The sequence below is a fragment of the Microchirus variegatus genome, assembly GCF_963457635.1.
Source record: "Microchirus variegatus genome assembly, chromosome: 23".
NCBI classification, from domain to species: domain Eukaryota; kingdom Metazoa; phylum Chordata; class Actinopteri; order Pleuronectiformes; family Soleidae; genus Microchirus; species Microchirus variegatus.
This window is the reverse complement of record NC_139824.1, coordinates 14,387,705-14,407,900: the sequence shown is the minus strand read 5'-3', so window position 1 is coordinate 14,407,900 and position 20,196 is coordinate 14,387,705. Positions and strand designations below refer to the sequence as shown.

Genomic DNA, 20,196 nt, shown 5'->3' with positions numbered 1-20,196 from the left:
ATTAAGAAAACCAAATGATTGTTTCCCCAATTATTTAATAATATTGTCACTGTCTTCTTGGACAGTGAACTTAAAAAGGACGGCGTGGACACCACACACACACACACGTATATATATAAATATATAAATCCCACCTTACCATTGTCATCTGTTCTGACTTCATTTTATTTATCTTTTTTTTTTTTCCTCCCCAAAAATAAAACCCACAAGCACTCATTTAACAAAAATCCAACCCGGGAGCTTTGAAAGCTTATTTATTGAAAAATAATCTTGTACACTTTATCTTCGTCCTCCTGTCTTTTTTTTTTTTTTTTTGCTGTGACCAGAGATGATTGCTTTGACCGGCGTTTGCCTCAGACTTGTGTTAAGTCTGATAAATGACTCCGACCGTCACTGGAGGAAAGACTCCAGGGGCGGTGGTGGTGGGGGGGTTTGGGGGGGCGGAGATAACCCAGCTGTCCGTCATCCTTTGTCCAGGCGCAGAGAGGAGATTGAATATTGACCCGAGGTTGTCGTCTCCGAGACAGGATTTTTGAAGACTGTCATGGATCGACGCTCGTGTCGTGTTCCGATTTCGGAGTTTCTCCAAAAAAAACGGAAAGCACACTTCTTTGTTTTTTCTTTGTTTTTTCTGTGAGATGCAGTTCACAAAAAAAACGTTAAAGGGATAGTTCGGAATTTTGGACACGAGACCTATTTTCCAACTCAGCCGGTGTGATGGAGACGTCTGGAGACGTTTTCAAGCAATTTCATTCAGTTCTTCTAGTTGCCGAGTTCGCTGATGCTATGGCTAGCGCAAGTCAATGATGCAAGTTAGCATGGCATTAAAAACACTCATAGCGACTCCACAGTGCACCCGAGGCAAATCGATTGTAACGGCAGACGATCGATGTACATATCTGTGTTGATAGAATAATATTCGAAACAAAACTAACGTCGCATCGCATGGATTTTTGAGGAACTACTTTCTCAGCACTATACTTCCGGCAGCGGAAGTATAGCGCTGCCGGAAGTATGACGCGCTGCTGCTGCTGCTGAGACACAAATCCTACAAATTGCAAGGTTGGTTTTATTTCAAACATTCTATCAACACAGATATATACATCGAAAGTCTGCCGTTACAATCGATTTGCCTCGGGTGCACTGTGTGTTTTAAATGCCATGCTAACTTGTATCATTGACCAGCGAACTCGGCAACTAGAAGAACTGAATGAAATTTCTTGAAAACGTCTCCAGACGTCTCCATCACACCGGCTGAGTTGGAAAACAGGTCTCATGTCCAAAACTCCCAACTATCACTTTAATGTAAAGGTTAGCGTAAAAGTTGGCTGGTGAATAGCATCCAAACCTTCACCTTTTCAGTCGTGTGTACTTCCTCGCTGTAATAACACTAGCCCGTCTATGCGTCTGCAGCTAGTTACGGTTACCGCACTGTATTTAACCTCTACAGTCATAACACTGTGCACATGCTGCTTCCTCATCACCTACATTCTGGGGCAGAAGCTTTCTGTCCTAGCTGCTCTGCTCTGATCTGCTGTGTCCTTACAAACGCAGCGCGCCCTGCTCTACCCGCCGCGACATATTCTCTCCACTGTCCCTTTCGTGGTTCGCCTCCCCGCCGGTAATTATAGACAGTTTCTGCACAGCGCCACCTGGCCGCGGCGGAAGTCTCTGCAGGGGCAAAGGCGCCTGTGTTTAGGTGAGTGGCCCGCGCAGCTGAAGAGGAGCGGGTCCTGCTGGAGGCCGCACTCCTGCCGCAGCACGGAGAAGGCGGGCAGGACGTGGTTGACCTCCGAGTCCACGACGTCGCACTGAACCTCCAACCTGACGGAAGGAAACGCAGATTAAATAAAAACAAGTAGTGAAAGAGAAACAGAAGTGTAACGTTTAGTGGAGGATAAGAGAAAGACCCAAAGACTTCCAACAATGAAGAGATGTGTTTTAAACAAAGAGACAGAAAAGACACTTATGGATAGAAGAAGTCAAGAAAATAGTGTTTTTTGGGGGAAAGACTCACAAATGAGCAGCTTTTAGGTTTGAAAGAGCGCTGTAAAATAAAGTACATAACGACCTGGTTAAAAAGTTAAAATGTATAAGGTCCAATGTGTAAGAACTAGTGACACCTAATGGTGAGACTTTAACACGGTTAACATTTACAAACAAACATATGTGGGATATTCCATTTCTACCAATAAAGGATTACACACTGGACCTTTAAAAACATATGGATATACACAACACGTTATATGACATCATCGTCATTCTTGTTTTAAACGAAGGTTTTGTGCTATTTTAATTTGAATTATTTATTTTTTGGGTGCTCTATTTGGTGCTCTTTAATTTAATTTATAATTAATAAACTGTCTTTTTTACAAAAGTGCTATATATATAATATCCCATACTTCTAATAATCTCTGTCTATAATAATATTATATACACATCTAGTCCATAGTGTATATATTCTGGAAATTGTCTATTACGTACACTATACACTGTATTTAACTGTATTTAACTTTTATTTATATAGTGTCAGTGTTAATATCTTTTCATATTGTACTTTTCTTGTTAACGCATGGTTATTATTTATGATCCTTATGATATTTATTTCCCCAATTATCTTATCTTAATTGTTTTAAATTTGTGCTCTTTCTTGAACTCTTCTGTAAGTTATATGGATCAAGTGTAACAAAACTATTTCCTCCAGGATAATAAAAATATTCTGATCAAACCAATCAGGAAGTGAAGCAACTCTGGAGCAGTATGTGAATGCATGACGTTAATGCTTGGTTGACATAAAGTCCTTTAAGGCTGTCGTACCCGCGCATCGCCTCCTTGTTGTTAATGAAGCGGAAGTGAGCCGGCTCACAGACGAGTCCGGCCGACTGACACGCCTCCACGCAGGCCTGACCCTCCTGAGACGCGAGCAGCCTGAGGGAGCTGAGCGGAGGCCAGGCGGCCGGAGCCGTCACGCCGGACGACCAGCCGAGCGCCGTGGAATTGGGCAGTGGAACGAACAGAGGCGGCGTTATCCTGTTTCCGCCGGCAGAGCCGTGTCTGGTGAGGTTGGCTGCGACGAAGGGAGGCTCCGGTGCACAGAAGTCCTGCAGGTGAGAGAAAAAAAGTATGTTTATGCAATCACACTTTAGAGGCAACTCTGTTCCCAGAATGTGTTTTTTACCGAGTTTATAGGCAGCGAGGATGTAAAAACAGCACATTAAAAGTAGGTTCTTTCACACAACGAGTGTTTTTTCGCTGCGTCGAGTGCCCACTGACGCTGCTGCTCTGTGTTTTAATGGCAGCTTAGAGGGCATTTCTCCACTGCCACGGCTACTGGCTTTTACAATACCACTGACACACTGAATATATGAGAGAGGAGGCTGCTGCTGCTGCTCTAACGTTGTGTGCAAAAACAGGGTGAACGGTGTCCAACACAATAGCATGCATGCACAATATTTAAAATAAAGTATTAAACAGGGGAAAACATACTAAGTTTGTTCATAATTGCAACATTAAAGATGCCATATGTAAGAATGTGGCCAAAAACGGTTACTACATTCAAATTCAAAACAAAGAGGTCTTTTAGGTTTCGTTTTCAGACGTAACTGGCAACCCGTGGTTGCTCGGCAGCTGAGGATCTACTGACTGCAATGATTGGTAGACGGCAGTAGGTGGCGCCACATGCCAAAACATGATTTCAAAACATAAACATGATTTGCAGTCTGCAAAATATTTTTTTTAATGCAAATATTTTGTCTGTACTGTTGTTGTTGGTGAGTTCAGTTTGTTATATGAACATTATTCCTGAGTCTCTGTGACATATTAGGAGGATTTTATGGCCATTTGCTTTAGATTTATCACATAATGCACCTTTAATGAAGATCTGAATGGGTTTGATCACATGGGTTCACATACTCGCCACATTATAGGGTAAATATAGCAATTTAGCTTATATTAATACATACATACATACATAATAAAACTGTTAGAACAGGGGTTCTCAAAGTTTTGATACCTGAGGGCCAATTTAGGAACCCAACATTGGACTGAGGGCCGCCAAAGGAAAAAAAAAAGGAAAAAAACTGAATGAAATCCCGTTAATAATAATAATTTATTTATTTTAATAAATAGCAATAATTTTAAAGACCAGATTGCAGTTCTACAGTTTACACGCATTGGTTTGTATCCAGTAAAGTCCAATAAACATTTAACAAGCTTAGTAGCCACTGGATTAAAACTATCAACTGTAATTCATTGCGGGCTGCCAGAAAAGTTTCTGCGGGCCCCCATTGGCCCCTGGGCCGCACTTTGAGAACCAATGTGTTAGAACAACACATATTTATAAAGCGCTTTAAATCTTTAACATCCTAAGCCTTAAAATGTCTGTCTCAGGACTCATTTTAACCATAAAAAGGGGTCAGAAAATGTCCTGTAAGTGATTCTATCTGTCAGTTATTTACAATTCACTGCATGTTAAAATAGTGCATTAACATTTTAAAATGAAGAAAAACACTGTAGTTGAACACGAAGACCAGATTCTTCGATTTCTGCGGTTGCCATGGTCACACGGCGGTGGGCCACGGCGGCAAATAACGACAACAAAAACAGCTCAAGCATGATCTATTTATGCTGTATATCAGTGGCAAATTGCTGTGCAAGAAAGAAAGTCAAGGTTTATTTGCTGTATTATGTCACTTAGGAAACATAAAAACAACAAAAACGATGAAATGCGACAATTTACAGAGGACATTTTAGAATCAGCAGAAATCCAGTGATGGTAAAATGCAGGTTATGATATAAAAAACAAAACAATAATACCAATATTTCTTGCAGAGGATTTGATATTGGAGGTGAGTGGGTCTATATGGGGTTATATTGCTGATTCAGTGGATTCGGGAACAGTTATTAGACGAGCCATCCTTTCACCCTTCATGTCTAATACACTTTAAAATAAAGTTCTGGATGAAAATGCAAAGTCTAGTTTCGTCTTCTCCTTTCACAGTGTAAATACTGCTTGTGTCCAAAACTGCTGCAAGTGAGGAACTCACAGAGACCAGAGTCTAGAGCGAGTTCATTATATAAATATATATAAAAAAGAGAGACTCTCTTTCATGTCAGCCCTCCATCATTATCATCCTCATACTTTTACTCTTTACACAAACTCATCCCTCCTCATTAGTGTCAGGAGAACCTTCTGCTTTAGAGCCGCCGGGCAGAGATGTGGTTGGTAATGAGGGAGAGCGCCGATTAATGAGAAGTCTGCGTACATGGAGCACACACACACACATGCGCACACACACACACACACATATACTTGTACTTCCTGCATACTGAGGACCAGGTAAAAGTGCTGACAAAGTGAGGACCAGCATTTTCCACTTTATAAATCAACGCAATTCCAAATATCTACTTCGTGAATGACATCTACAAAGGACTACTGGGTGCAGTACCATAACATGTCTGCAGGTGGAGCCCTAGAGCAGAACATGTGTGGGCTGGAAAACAGGGTTTTTGTACCAAATTTAGGAGCTGTGTTTAAAAACAGAGTACAGCATGTTTACGACCTAAGGAAGTGATTTCAATGAGGACCGGCCAAAATGTCCTCACTTCGTAAAAATGCCCTCACTTTGTTGGCTAGAAACCCTCACTGGTCCTCAGTATGCCACAAGTACAAGAACACACACACACACACACACACACACTCTTATACTTGCCGCATACTGAGGACCAGCATTTCCACTTTATAAATCAACACAATTACAAATATCGACTTCATGAATGTATAAAAAAAAAAAACTACTGAGTGCAGTACCACAAAATGTCTGCAGGTGAAACCAGGTTTTTGTACCAAATTCAGGACCTCTGTTAAAAGTATTACATATTTAAAATCTACGGAAATTATTTCAATGAAAACAAAGTGAGGACCGGCCAAAATGTCCCCACTTCATAAAAATGACCTCACTTTGTTGGTTAGAAACCCTCACTGGTCCTCAGTACGCCGCAAGTACAAGTACCAGAACACACACACACACACTGATGCCGAATGCACACAGTGATGAAATATTGAGCAGGGCGGCATGTTGGGTTGAAAAAGAAGAGGAAAAACCCAGAGCATCTGAGCATTTACATGTGTTAACATGGACGGGTCCTCACCTGATGCTGGATGTAGGCGTGGACTCTCTCCAGCATCCCCTCACAGGTGTACTCGTACGGCAGATACGGCTCCACCTGCAAACGACAACGCAGAAACACGATTATTTTTTCCACACGTGTCGCACACACGACCATCTCCTCCTCTCTTATTCACTTCAGTGTCGTCAGGCTCCTTCTGCGCCAAATCACTAGATGTAGATCTTACTCTGGCTCGCATGAGCAGGTTTTTATAGCTACAGCACGTGTTTTATTGCCTAATTAGAGATGAGCTTGAAACGCCATATTCTGTTGTTTCCTCCTGATGCTGATGATAAAATGACAGTCATTAGCTGATACAATAAAACGGTTTTATACTCTATTTTTTGACACCAGTGTGGTAAATACTCCACATCTCACCGTTTGAAATGGAAAACAATCACAGTCTGAAACGTGTGAAATCAGACTTTTAAAGAAAAGTTCCACACACTCCAAACCTGATCAAAGCCGTGTGTTAATCTACTTTGTAAGTAAATACGTCCACACACACACAAGAAAAATCTGCATAACAGAGTTAGCTTAGCTTTTACGTCGGCCACGCTCATACCGACCATTAAAGGTGCCATATGTAAGAATGTGGCCAAAAACGGTTACTACATTGAAATTCAAAATACCGAGGTCTTTTAGGTTTTGTTTTTTGACGTAACTGGCAACCCGTGGTTGCTCGGCAGCTGAGACTCTACTGACTGCAATGATTGGTAGACGGCGGTAGGTGGCGCCACATGCCAAAACATGATTTCAAAACATAAACATGATTTGCAGTCTGCAAAAATATTTTTTATTTAATGCAAATATTTTGTCTGTACTGTTGTTGTTGGTGAGTTCAGTTTGTTATATGAACATTATTCCTGAGTCTCTGTGACATATTAGGAGGATTTTATGGCCAGTTGCTTTAGATTTATTACATAATGCACCTTTAACACCCATATGGGCGTGATCTAATTGCAAGTGTACGTGTGAACGGCCCCGAGACAATTAGTCACATATATCTGGAGGTAGTGTGATGCACATTTTCAAAGCAAACACCGTCTCCCATACGCAGGATTTATTTGTGGCTGCAAAAACTGACCACCCCCACATCCTGATATCTGACCTCAGCGTCACAGTCTGAGCTCCTGAATATGACGACGTTACAGGAAGTCGGAAACGAAACCAAGGAGAGGGAGAGAGGCGAGGACTTTGCTTTGACTTGAACGAATGAACATGAGCTTCACGTTTATGTGTGTGTGTGTGTGATGTAGTTAATGACACACGTGACCTGTTCAATTTCAGTGTCTTGAACCAATTGTGCTCGTGTGTCTTTCAGTGTTCCCTTTTTATCTGGCTGTGTATGTGTGACAGTGTGTGTCTGAATAAGTCACAGCAGTAGAATTTTATCTGACTCTATGTGTGTGTGTGCTGGGACATTGTGCCTCCAGTGGAGGGTGAAGTGGGTCTATCAGCTCCCTCAGTGGTCTGACAGTGCAGATGGAGACGGAGCAGTCAGCCGACGCTGCCGGGGTTTGGAGCTCCTTCGACGAACAGATGACAGCGTGTACACACACTCTCACACTCACACACACACACACACACACACACACACACACACACACACACACACACACACACACACACACACACACACACACACACACACACACACACACACACACACACACACACACACACACACACACACACACACACACACACACACACACACACACACACACACACACACACACACACACACACACACACACACACACACACACACACACACACACACACACACACACACACACACACACACACACACACACACACACACACACACACACACACACACACACACACACACACACACACACACACACATTCATTTCTACAGTGCGTTACAATACCTCGGTCTTCATAATTTCCCTGATGGCCGAGTCAAACTCCAGCGAGTTGTTGTAGTCCACGGTCATGACGTGAGGTTTCCCGATGTACTGCTCAGCGTACGGGTGCTGGGACGACACCTTCACAAGACACATGGATATATTGGCATAGCATTTGTACACTATTACAGGGGAGTGTGATTCCACCAAAAGTTGTATGCACAATTATTTGCATGTATTAGGATCACCGTGGCCAATAATATGTAATTCAGAGATTTAAAAAAAAGAAAAAAAAAGAGTCCTTATTCATTTCAAGACGCTCTAATCTGCCGCGCCGCTTTTGTCCAATTCCTCCACGAGCCGCGCACAGTTCTCACCAAAATAACAACAAAATAGAGCTTTGATCACAGTTTCAGTCTCCATATGTGTTCAATTTGTCACAGACACAACAACACAGCACGGAAAAAAAGCATTTCAGTTTCAGAATCCATTCATTTTGTTGTGTGCGCAGGAACAGATGCACAGTGAGTGAACTGTGTAGTATGAAGAAACGTTTAAATTTCAACAGTTTCTGGGTACGCAAAACAGTGCTGTATGACACACAGTTGTGCGTCTGTTATGTGTGAAAACCGTTTGTGTTTCAGCTCTAGTACACAATTTTCAAAAGGTCAAAAAAGTCCTGAGCAGACACAACGTCGACACCTGAGCGTTTTTCTCCATCACAGGAAACACTTTTGTATGAATTTCCCTCCTGACATATACAGATTAAATACAGAGTATTCTCAGTGACTGACCTGTCTGGAGGTGGGTTTGCCTCTGAAGAAGTCGTGATTGAGCGAGCTGTGCGGCGGCTGGAACTTGGGCTGGAGGAAAATGCAGCCGTTGGCTATTGCTTCGAGAGGGGCGGGGCCTTCGTAGGGGAAACCAAACCCGATAAAGAGCTGGAAATAAAAGACGACATATTGTGCATTAACATGAAAATCAACACCGTCGGTGAGCACGAGTACACATATAAGCTGTTCTCTACAGTCTCTTGCCTTGGCTTTACGCAGCAGTTGCTGCAGCTCGTGCTGGGGCAGCAGGCCGTGGTTCTTCACAAAGGCCGGGACCTCCGGAGGTCTTTGAGTCTCGTAATAGACGGTGCCGTGGACCTCCATGTACCTGTGGAGAATCTGCAGGAAACCTTCCTTACCCTGTGGAGAGAGAGGGAGAGAGAGGGATTGGAACAATGGTTTAGTGAGATGTAAGGGACTTTAAAGACTCGTGCAGGTGTGCTGGATTTGTTTAGACGATGATCTTTGTGTGTGTCGTCATCTGAGACTTACATCTGCAGTGGATCCGTCTTACAAAACACTTTTACACTGCACGTAAAATAAAATGGCACCAGCACGGTGATGTTTTGCGTGAAAACTATTTGTTTTGCGTGAAAACAAATAGTTTTCACGCAAAACAAATAGTTTTCACGCAAAACATCACCGTGCTGGTCGGTGTAATGGTTAAAGCTGAGCTATGAAGGATTCTGACCCTAAATTTAACAACTTTGGAGTCATTTTTAATGTTTAAATGGCTCGTTGTGTGAGATCAGGACTGCAGACCTGAAGTCCTCAGAATCAGGAGGTCTCATGAGAGAAACACGGATTGCTTGACAACACTACACACACACACACACACACCCTAGCCAGGTACCAGCTACAAAATCAAGGCAATAATAGCGTTATTTGGACGTTCATCATCACAAAAAGAAGCAGAGAAAACCATCGTTCATGCCCTATTCTCTATGCTCCTTCTCAATTTAATTACCTTTTAATTGTGTTTTTATATAAAGAAATCCGGAGCTTGGTAGCTAATGGGGATACAGGTAAATAAATAAATGTATGTCAGCTGGGATTGTGGAGGATAAAGCGGTAGAAGATGGATGGACCTTGAGTAGGTGTGAGCTGTGTGATGCTTGCCTCTGCTTAGTGTTCCAGACACTTTAAGAATTCCATTTTTTTTGCATGTAAAAGAGCCCAAGGGTCACACTTTTCAAAGTCAAGGCTAAAAAACAAATAAATCGAGCAGCATAAACAGAACAATCAAACCAGAAGCACATGAAAGGAGCGTAATCCACGGGGCCACGTTATCGAGTGACTGTCCAGCGTTAAGAAGCTTACTGTATCCCTGCTCAGTGCTGGAACCCCCTCCACACACACACACACACACACCCCCGCCCCGCAGTCTTAATAGCGGGCGGCCGCGATCGATAACTTCCTCTGTGAGGATTTTCCCAGCCAATTAGGAGATTAGCTCAAGCGCTAAGTGCAGCAGACAACATGAATTAGCAGGAGAAAATGTGTGGTAGAGCACAGAGTCGAGAAGCAGCATGTGTGTGTGTGTGTGTGTGTGTGTGTGTGTGCGCGCGTGCATACCGGAGCTAACGCTCGCAGCATGCATTGGATTAGTAGCGGTCATACATATGTTCTGCTGCGCTTGTTTTTACGGCTCATCTCATTCCATGTGGATTTAAGAAATCGTTTTTTTTTCGAAAACATCACAAATGTAATTCAGGTAGGATATGATGACGCGACGAGAGGAATTATTCTCAAAAAGCCTCAGCGTCCATGATCATTTTTATATGCTGAAAATGTCACTGTCTGACCTTCACTCATCGATGTCTGCAGCCGACTGGTTTCAAAGCTACGGTCTGTGACTTTCTTTTCTGAAATACATCTTTAATCACTAAATCTCCAATAATTTCACACGGAAAAACAAACCTTCTCGCTTGTGGCCCTGCCTGCTTTCTCTGTGTGGAATATAAATCTTCAAAAACAAGACCGTAACCACGAGTTAAGTCAGTGATTCACAGAAAAGAGAGAGTGACATCACAATGAACAGGCTCTTACCTGAAGCTGATGAGCGTCCAGCCAAACACAACAAAGAGGAAAACACAATCAGGTAAATATGTAGATAGACGAGGGGAACACGGTAGGACAACGGATGAAAACTAGCTATTGTGCTAACTCTGGCATATTTACATTGTTGCTCTATGCTGACATGTCGATGAATATGCATTGTCCTAATTTAAATAAATAAATAAACACACACAACAACTCTGGTAAGAGAAAAACAAGACGTGTTTTCTGCCTTTTCAACAGATTTGCAGATAATTCTGCTTTACATATATATATATATACACATACATATACACACACATACACACATATATATATGTTTATTGTGTGTGTGTCTGCGTACATGTAGTTGAATAATACAAAATACAATCTTCATGCATCATAATGTTCATGTATATGTTGTTTATATTACTGTATTTTTCCATTCATTTGCAAATGCATACATCCATTACCTTCACTGTGTGAGAAACATTCGACGACAGCAGGTTAACGACAATCACATTCACTTATAATTACTACACAACTGTATATGAATACATGCTTTCAGACAAACGTGTGTGTGTGTGTGTGTGTGTGTGTGTGTGTGTGTGTGTTTTCTTGTGCGTACCTTCCACATGCTGGCCTCTTTCCCGTACACCACAGCCATGTTGTTGACTTTGTTCTGCTGGATGCTCCTCTTCTCCGTCTCATTCAGCTCCTCCGAAACGAAACCCATGAATGAATTGTCTGGTGTGTGAGCTGAATGTGTGTGTGTGTGTGTGTGTGTGTGTGTGTGTGTGTGTGTGTGTGCGTGTGCGTGTGCGTGTAAGCAACAGGGGAGAGGCAGGGTAATAGGGAAGAAAGAAATGGAGAGCATTGCACAAGAGAAAGAGGGGGAGAAACAATGTTTGACCGTGAGTGACAGACGAAAGGAGTGAAGCAGAAAAAGGAGCATTGCATTCGTGTTTGCTTTGGTTAAAAAGGCAGAATCATCATTGCTGTTATTGCCACCGTTAACAATGACATCACGGTTTGTTTTTGCAGTGTTATTTCCATTCAACTCAAGCATCTTCACAGGTAAACAGTCATTAGTTATAAAAGTCTCTGTGATAAAGGCTGAGACGAACATCGCAGCCGAGTACAGCGTTAGCCACAGATGTTAGAATGACCCGGCTGTTGAGTGACAGCTTGAGCTGAATGAGCACGACACTGGTTAGCACTGAATGTGAGAGCAGAGATGCGTTAAAGAGCCATTGCCGAACGTAATTACCAACACACTGCAGTCACAGCTACATCCTGCACCGCACCAGTCCTCTGTTATACAGATTTATTTAGGTTTATTTTAGCATTAGCATCCACCTCTGCACTGTGAACTCATTGGCAACGACTCCATGCACTACAGTTAAGAGTAGTTTCACATTCAGGAATTCAGGCGAAGACATAGACGACGAACAGTATGAGCTTTGAAAAACGCAGAACAGAGGAAAAAAAGAAAGCAGGAGAACAGCTGCAGCCTGGTATTGCTGAAAATAGCGGCATTAAATACGTCAAATTAATGAGAGTAAGCAGCCAGACCTGTCAAAGAGAGTCACAGACATCACTGAATAATAGACATCTCTCTTTTTTATCATCATATCAGAATAGAACAGATAAGGTGAGGTTAACTTTTATGAGTTAAAGTTGTAATATTCAAATTCTTTTAGCAAAAATGCTGGTGTATTCTATATAATATGAATAATGCACAAGGATCTGATGAAATAGTCTTCAGGAATTAGCCTACGACTAACCCCTGAAGATACAACTCCTAATAATGACTCGGAACTCTTAACAGATCTATAAAACTCTATATTATTCTAAACCGATGGCGTGTAATTATGACACATTCAATTTAAGGAGGTTTTGCTTACGGAACATGGTCATGTATTGCTTGGCGTTGAGGTTCCAGTAGCCCCAGTTGGTCCTGTAGCCGTGCAGCGTGGCATACTCCTCGTGGTTGTAGGCCGGCTCCGTCCCGAAGGTGTCGATCACTCGGATGTGACATCTGCAAAAAATACAACACAAAGACTCTGACGTCAGGGAAAGTATGACAATAGTTTATGTTTATATACACAGTAACTGTGTTAGATGTCATTAACTACAGCTTTCCTGATAACACTGTAGTTCATGATGTCTATGTGACATAAATACATACGTATACATACATATACCTATATACATACATACGTATACATACATATACCTATATATATATATATATATATATATATATATATATATATTTATATATATATATATATATTTATATATATACCTAACATACATATACCTATATATATATATATACATTCACCTATATATATACACACATGCATATATATACATACACATGCGCATATACACATACATATATATACATATATATACATACACAAACTCACATACATACAGGTATATATATATACACATACATACATATACACGTATACACACATACATACATATGTGTATATGTATGTATATATATTATATATACATACATATATACACATATACATGCGTATATACACACATACACACATACATATATCCATTGCTTTAATTATTGTTTTTTTTATATTGCTTTTAGTTTATGTCTGCCTGTTTTATGTATTTATGCAAATGTCTTATATAAGTACATTTGGATTGGATGTATTGAAGTAATTTAAACATTACAGTTCATTACCAAGGTTTATGCAATGCTTGCAAATGCAAACTTCATTCTTTCTTATTTTCTCTTAAGTTGTATAATTTCACATTTTGCTTGCTGAAGCACAACCTATTTTCTTTAATGGACACACCTGGAAGTCAGTGCAAAGATTCTGACTAAACTACATGTTAGTTAATGTGGCCTTTTGCAATGAAATCGTCATTCATCAGGTCTTAGAAAAAGCAATCAGGTCTCCATGGCAGTAAAACTACCAATAGCACAACAACGTCATGAATAATATCTGAAAAGATGTCAAAACGGAAGCCAAAAAAAAAGAAAGAACAAAAGCAACAGCAGCTTTGTTTGTGTAGTGCAGCGTGGGAGGTTTGACATGAAGATGAGAAGCAGAAGAAATCACTGAGGTTAAGAGGTTTGGAGGAGCGAAGGATAGAGCAGTGAGCTCGCCGAAGATAAGGGAAAGTGTACGTGAAGCGGTGCATGAACAACACATTTAGAATTATACGCACACACAAACGCACAAACGCACACACAAACCACTGCTCAGTATGGAGTCTCTCACTGAGCTGTGTTCAGTCTGGACAGTCTGTGGAGCTCCGAGTGATTAACAAGAGCTAAAGGCTCCACTGCCAGATCTGTGAGGCTCTTTCCTGGCAGATAACTCTGTTTGTGTGTGTGTGTGTGTGTGTGTGTGTGTGTGTGTGTGTGTGTGTGTGCATAAACTAAAGAGTGATGTGAAATAGTGCAATAACACTGAAGTGCCTGAAGAACACTCAGGCTATTGCCTCTCTCTATACTTCATTAAAAAGCGCACACACACACACACACACACACACTCTTTTCTGGCAAATCTTTGGTCTTGGAGCTACACACACACACACGTCTTGTTTTTTGCTGATATTCTCGTATATATTTACGTCACAACGTGCACATTACTATCTCACTTAAGGCATGGCATACGGCTGTTGTGCTTTATATCAGTCATTCCCAAAGTATAGGCCTTGTTCAACACTGCATGGAACAAGTAAAAGTGTTCACATGCACGGTATTCAGCAAAACTGACAGAAAGAAGTTAAATTCATCGTGCATAAAATGCTAATTGTGCAAATTTTAAATCCAGAATCAACACCTGAAGCCTTGATTAGCACTAATACAAACATGTGACCTAATGACCTAAGAACAAACTATAAAATACTGTAGAAAATATAAAAACAGGTCATACAATAAAACTATAAAACAGATAAAAACTAAAGTCTCATACTGGGTCGAAAGCCAAAGAGTAAAAAATGGGTTTTGAGATGCGTTTTAAAAGTGGACAGTAGGGGGGGCGTGTCTTATTCAAGACGAGGTGACACTCTATTCTTGCCTGACACAAATCAAACCGCAGCTTCAAAAAGACCCGACTTTAAATGAACAGAACTAAAGCTCATCTGAGCAACACGCTCTCGTCTCTTTTGTTTTAATCTTCAGAAAATCTCTCGTTTTTCTTGGACCACAGAAGCTGACGATAAATTATTAAAAACAAATGTCCCCCGCCCACGTCTCCTCTAGAGCCTCCTGCCAGATCTGAAATGGTGAAAATGTTGCTACCCAAAGATAAGAGGTCCCGAGAGTAGAGAGAGAAGGAGAGAGAGAGGGGGAAAAGTGTAAGAAGAGAGGATAAGCAGAGAAGTGGTTGAGCTGAATATCTATGAGGACATCAGAGTACGGGGGGGCTAATCTGGGTTAAACGGCTGCTCGGCAAAGCTCGACAGTCGTCTAAGATGAGAGGCAATATCGTCACCCACAGTTTTCACCTGTGGCGACGGAGAAGAACCCGGACAACACAGTTTAGATGTAGAGCAGCAAACTAAAACACAATTTATACTCCTGCGTAAAGTACCTCTGCGTCGACGCAGAGCCTGTCGTCCGGCTGCACAAAATATCTTTTAAGTGTCCGTCACTCCGTCCAGGGACAACGGAGACGGCAAGGGCTGCGATTGGTCCTCAGGACAGGCCGAGCTAACGCTGCTCTGTACCGGCTCACAGTGAGCACCGAGCGTCCACAGCGGCGGAGCTGATCACCGTCGACAACGTCGCTGCCAAACTATAAATACGTCATATCTTAACACACAAACCACATGTTTAGACTCTAAATGGCCAATTTCTTGCCTCAAATTATCTTAAAACTGCGTTCCGTGACACAGAAAAGTGAGAAACGGCCACTGTTTCAACAACAACAGTCTTTCTCTCTCTTTCTCTCTCGGACGCCATTGCTCACTGTAGCCAAAAGCACAACAACCTTGAATGATTGAGTTTGAATGATTTCTTTGTTATGTGGAGCAAAGGAACGAAGAAAATATTCACATTTAAGAAGCTAAAACGATCAGAAATCTTGTTTTAATCATGGAAAAAGCTTGAAAACGATAAATCGATTCATTCATCATTAGGCAGAACATATGATGTCCATCCCTCCATCTTCTACCACTTTATCCTCCACATGAGGCTCACGTACATATGAATATTTGACACAGCTGCTTCCAAACGGACAGATGAAATGCTTTGAATAAATCTCCTACGGTCCATTAACAAATACAACCTGTTATATTTCTCATTAAAACTCTATATTAACAACTATGAACACTTGAATGAACACTATGAACTCACAGGGACAAAACTCTCCACCAAAGAAAAACCTCCTGTTTATTTCTTAAATCACGACATGGTTCAGCGCTCAGAACATTTCCAGCTCACTGACGACGACTAAGCCATCACATCTCTCTCTCTGGTCCTCGGACACTGGTTTTGTGGTTTTTCTACTTTTTAAAAAAGACAAATAAAGCTCTGTTTTATCAAGACTATGAGCATCGTTAATATAAACAACTGGGAAGATGTGTGTGTTTATGTGTGTGTAGTGTGTTTGCTGAGGGTTAGAAGGCTAATTTACTCAATATATTGTTTTTACTTAATGATATCAAGAATATAAGCACATTAGAGAGAGCGAGGTCAGGGTTGAAGGGCATGAAGGTGAGTCAGCGCAGACAGACTGGGTTTTAGGATTATACAGAATTAACACAGTGTGTGTGCGTGTGTATTTAAATATGAGTGGACACGAGGCGACCAGCAGTGAATCATCAATGAAGCGGCTGATAGCGATCGGCTAATACGAGCACGACTACAGGACGAGGTCTGAATGAGGCGGCCGTGCCTCTGATAATCATCCTTCCTGCTGATTCGGTATCTCTTTGCGATTGTTGACATTTTGCAATTTGTGAAGTGCTCGCTCGCGGCAGCTACACACACACACACGCATTGACACAAACATGCTGTAGTGCCAACACTATTGTTTTTGTGGTTCATCACCTGCCTAAAGTGGCTCAGTCCCAGCGTTTCATTCATTCTTAGAACTCAGTTTGTGCTGCAGGACCATTTTAGTGTCTCTAGGTCCTTTAACTTTTCTTGTCCTGATGATGTGACGCGAATAAACATACATTTTAAATGCTTAATTATACGCAAAAACTACTTCATACTGTTATTTTAGTTGAGAGTGCAGATAGAAGCTGTCACACAACACTCGTCCATCCATCATTCAGCTGCTACAGCGTAGTTATACTGTGTGTTACTCATTAGTCTGAACTCGCTGTGTTATCCTGTGAAAACAGGCGCACTATTAATCAAGGGAAACTGCAAATGTTGTGGAGTAACATGATTTGGAAAGAAGCCCAAGAACAGTCCAGTGATTATGTTGCTCGGCATTAAAGACATTAAAAGACTGCAGTAGATGCTCACTTGTCGTACGTTGTGAGATCATTTATTTGAACACCGAGAAGTTCTCCTCGTTATTTCACCGCTTGGTCACACTTGGTGTTTGTGCTCCAGTTTGTCTCAAAAGTCCAAATGCTTCTTTCTACGTCTCCTAATTTCTGTGGGAGTCCCCCCCCCCGATACCTGCCGTAGTCAAAGGGGTGTGAAAGCACGGCCTGGAGAGGCAGACCCCTTCCCAGACAAATGGATCTGAAAAGCGATGTTCCCCAGGTATAAATGTTTAGGTCTCACTATGCTCTTGGTCTTTTCTCCAGCTACAGGTACTGCTGTGTAGATTGACCTTTTCTTTGCAAAGAAAATAAAGCCTTGTCGGCCGACAGAACTTTCCATTTCATTCTTCTCGTCTTAAAACACAACTTTGTCCTACATCTGCATTTTGGGCCCTTTTAACAACATTATAGTTAGTCACTAAATCACTCTTTACGTAACATTACATTTTTGTTGTTGTTGAAACAACCCCACTGGAGATGAAGCAATAGTAATTTAGTGCCGTAATTACGTTGTAAAGAATCATTAGCTCACCTTAATGAAGCGACAGGGAGCCTCAAAGAATCAAAACAAAAACAGCTACCGTTATCGCCGCGAAATCGACTCCCTTTCCTTTAAACGCGGAGTTGTTAGCGATGATGCGTCCCCGCGGTGTCGGCACGCTCCACGGCACAGGTGCCCTCCATCATCTTATGTCTTACTAAGGAGGTTTGTTTTGATTATTTCCTGGGCATTCCCCTGGATATCTGCTCCGAATCCACCTCGAGCAGCGGCAATAAATTCACCGCGCGGAGGAAATCAATACGCTAGTCCTATTATACAATGAGTGGGTGTGATTTAAGACTGCGTCTCATCAGCTATCAGCATCTTTAACGACAGTGTACACACACACACACACACAGGACAGCACCATGTTGTCCAGGCATAATAAATGAATGTGGATGTTAGTGGGAACATAAAACAAAAGTAATTAAAGGGAGCTGAAGGGCCCCAAAGCTCAGCGCACTTGATTAATGATCCTGTTCAGTGCAGAGGGCTCAACTAGGTCTGGTGTAACCTAACAAGATGAGAGAGGGAGAACGAGAGCGATAAAAAGATATGACATTGACTTGTTCTACACCTATGGGGATTTGGGAAAAAGGCCTCGTCCACGACTGCATTCTGTGTCCAGCTAGATGAAATACATCATGGTGTAAACATCACAAACCGTTGAGGCCACATTCTTTGGTAACGAATTAACCCTTTAAGACGTAAACCTCAACATTTTGCTAATTTTAACCGTAACATTTCCTGTGAGTGATTTCTTTGCCCATGCATTTACTGTATGCTAAAATAGTGTATTAAGAATTTAACATGAAGAAAAACAAACACTGTAGTTGTACATGAACGCCAGATTTTGCATGCTAAATTTGAACAATATAAAACATGTTTAAAATGCCATTCTCAATGTCTAAAAACGGGCCAAATAATGGAAAGGAAACTATGAACAGGTGTTTTTCCCACATTTTCCCTCTCTGGTGACAAATACGCTGATTTGCCGAGTGAAATTACCGTAATAACCACATGACGGCTTTGATTTTTGCCCATTTTTTCCAGAATAACTTTCAATATCTGGCCGTTATTGTCATACATCGTTATATTTTACTTTTTAAGAAAAACAAACAAAAAAACCCCACTGTAGTTGCGTAGTAATGAACACCAGATTTTGCATGTTACATTTGAACAATACTATGTTTAAAATGCCATTCTCGATGTCTAAAAACAGGCCAAATAAAGGAAACAGACTTTTATCCCTCTCTGGTGACAAAGACGCTGATTTGCTGAGTCAAATTACCGTAATAACCACATGATGGCTTTGATTTTTGCCCATTTTCCCCAGAAATTTTGCAATATCTGGCCGTTATTGTCAATTTTCTTTATGCTAAAATAGTGTATTAACTTGTGTATTAATTTGAACAGCGTGAGTGAAATTACCGTAATAACCGTGATGGTTCGGCTTTGACGTGCAACTTCTCAGCTTTCAGAAAAGGCTGGAATTTTCCCGAGCACAAACCGTCGTGTAATCGCGGCAACGCAAAGTGTGCTAGCGTGAACGTATATGTGATACACTCGAATTGGAACATTTGAAGACTTGTAACGCATCACTGCATAACTTTATTATCTACAAACCAATCATGTAAAACCCCCAAAGATATAATTCCACCTGTGTTGCTTGCTGATCACTACGACTGTGAGCTCGTGGTCAAACAAAGAAGAAACCATTCCTTCACAAGCACAGGGGAGTCACATCCTGTGAAGGAAGGCAGGAATCAAGCCACCGCCACGTGATAATGGCAGAGCGGGGGAAACCGCTGACCTCAGCAAGCAATTAGGTGCACACTGCAGGCTGACTGGCATCCCGTCTGGGGAAAGTGTGGGATTGTGTGTGTGTCTGTGTGTGTTTGTGTGTGTTTAAGACGAGGAGACAAAGAGGGAGACACCAAAACAGGTTGTGTGCTGGACAAATGGGTCCCCGACCGACACCGTAATGCATTTCTCTCGCTCATAATTGGATTTTAAAAATACATGGAGCAGCCTTTTATGTGCGGCGTTGACTCTTGAAGCCTCTGTTGTGTAGTACGTCTCTGTCTCTCTGCAGTACACTCTCTTTGTGTATTCCTGAACCTTCACTGTGTTACGACCTCTTTCACTTGGCCTCTTACAAGTATTTATATCTATATACTGTACGCGTGCTCTTTTCTATGATCTTTTATTGTCGAGTCGTCGTGATTGGAGCAAGAACCAG

General features: G+C 41.6%; 1 protein-coding gene across 1 annotated transcript in view; it reads right to left on the bottom strand.

Moving 5' to 3' along the window:
- Nucleotides 1-1,625: 1,625 nt before the first annotated feature.
- Nucleotides 1,626-20,196, bottom strand: part of LOC310943941 (alpha-1,6-mannosylglycoprotein 6-beta-N-acetylglucosaminyltransferase B-like) — a gene marked incomplete at both ends in the record, with an annotated part of 95,272 nt that continues 76,701 nt past the window's right edge. The window contains 8 exons of the mRNA XM_083909637.1: nt 1,626-1,824; nt 2,818-3,101; nt 6,151-6,225; nt 8,070-8,186; nt 8,840-8,986; nt 9,083-9,238; nt 11,544-11,674; nt 12,823-12,956. Coding sequence (XP_083765763.1) covers nt 1,626-1,824; nt 2,818-3,101; nt 6,151-6,225; nt 8,070-8,186; nt 8,840-8,986; nt 9,083-9,238; nt 11,544-11,674; nt 12,823-12,956 — 1,243 coding nt within the window. The remainder of the gene's footprint in view (nt 1,825-2,817; nt 3,102-6,150; nt 6,226-8,069; nt 8,187-8,839; nt 8,987-9,082; nt 9,239-11,543; nt 11,675-12,822; nt 12,957-20,196) is intronic.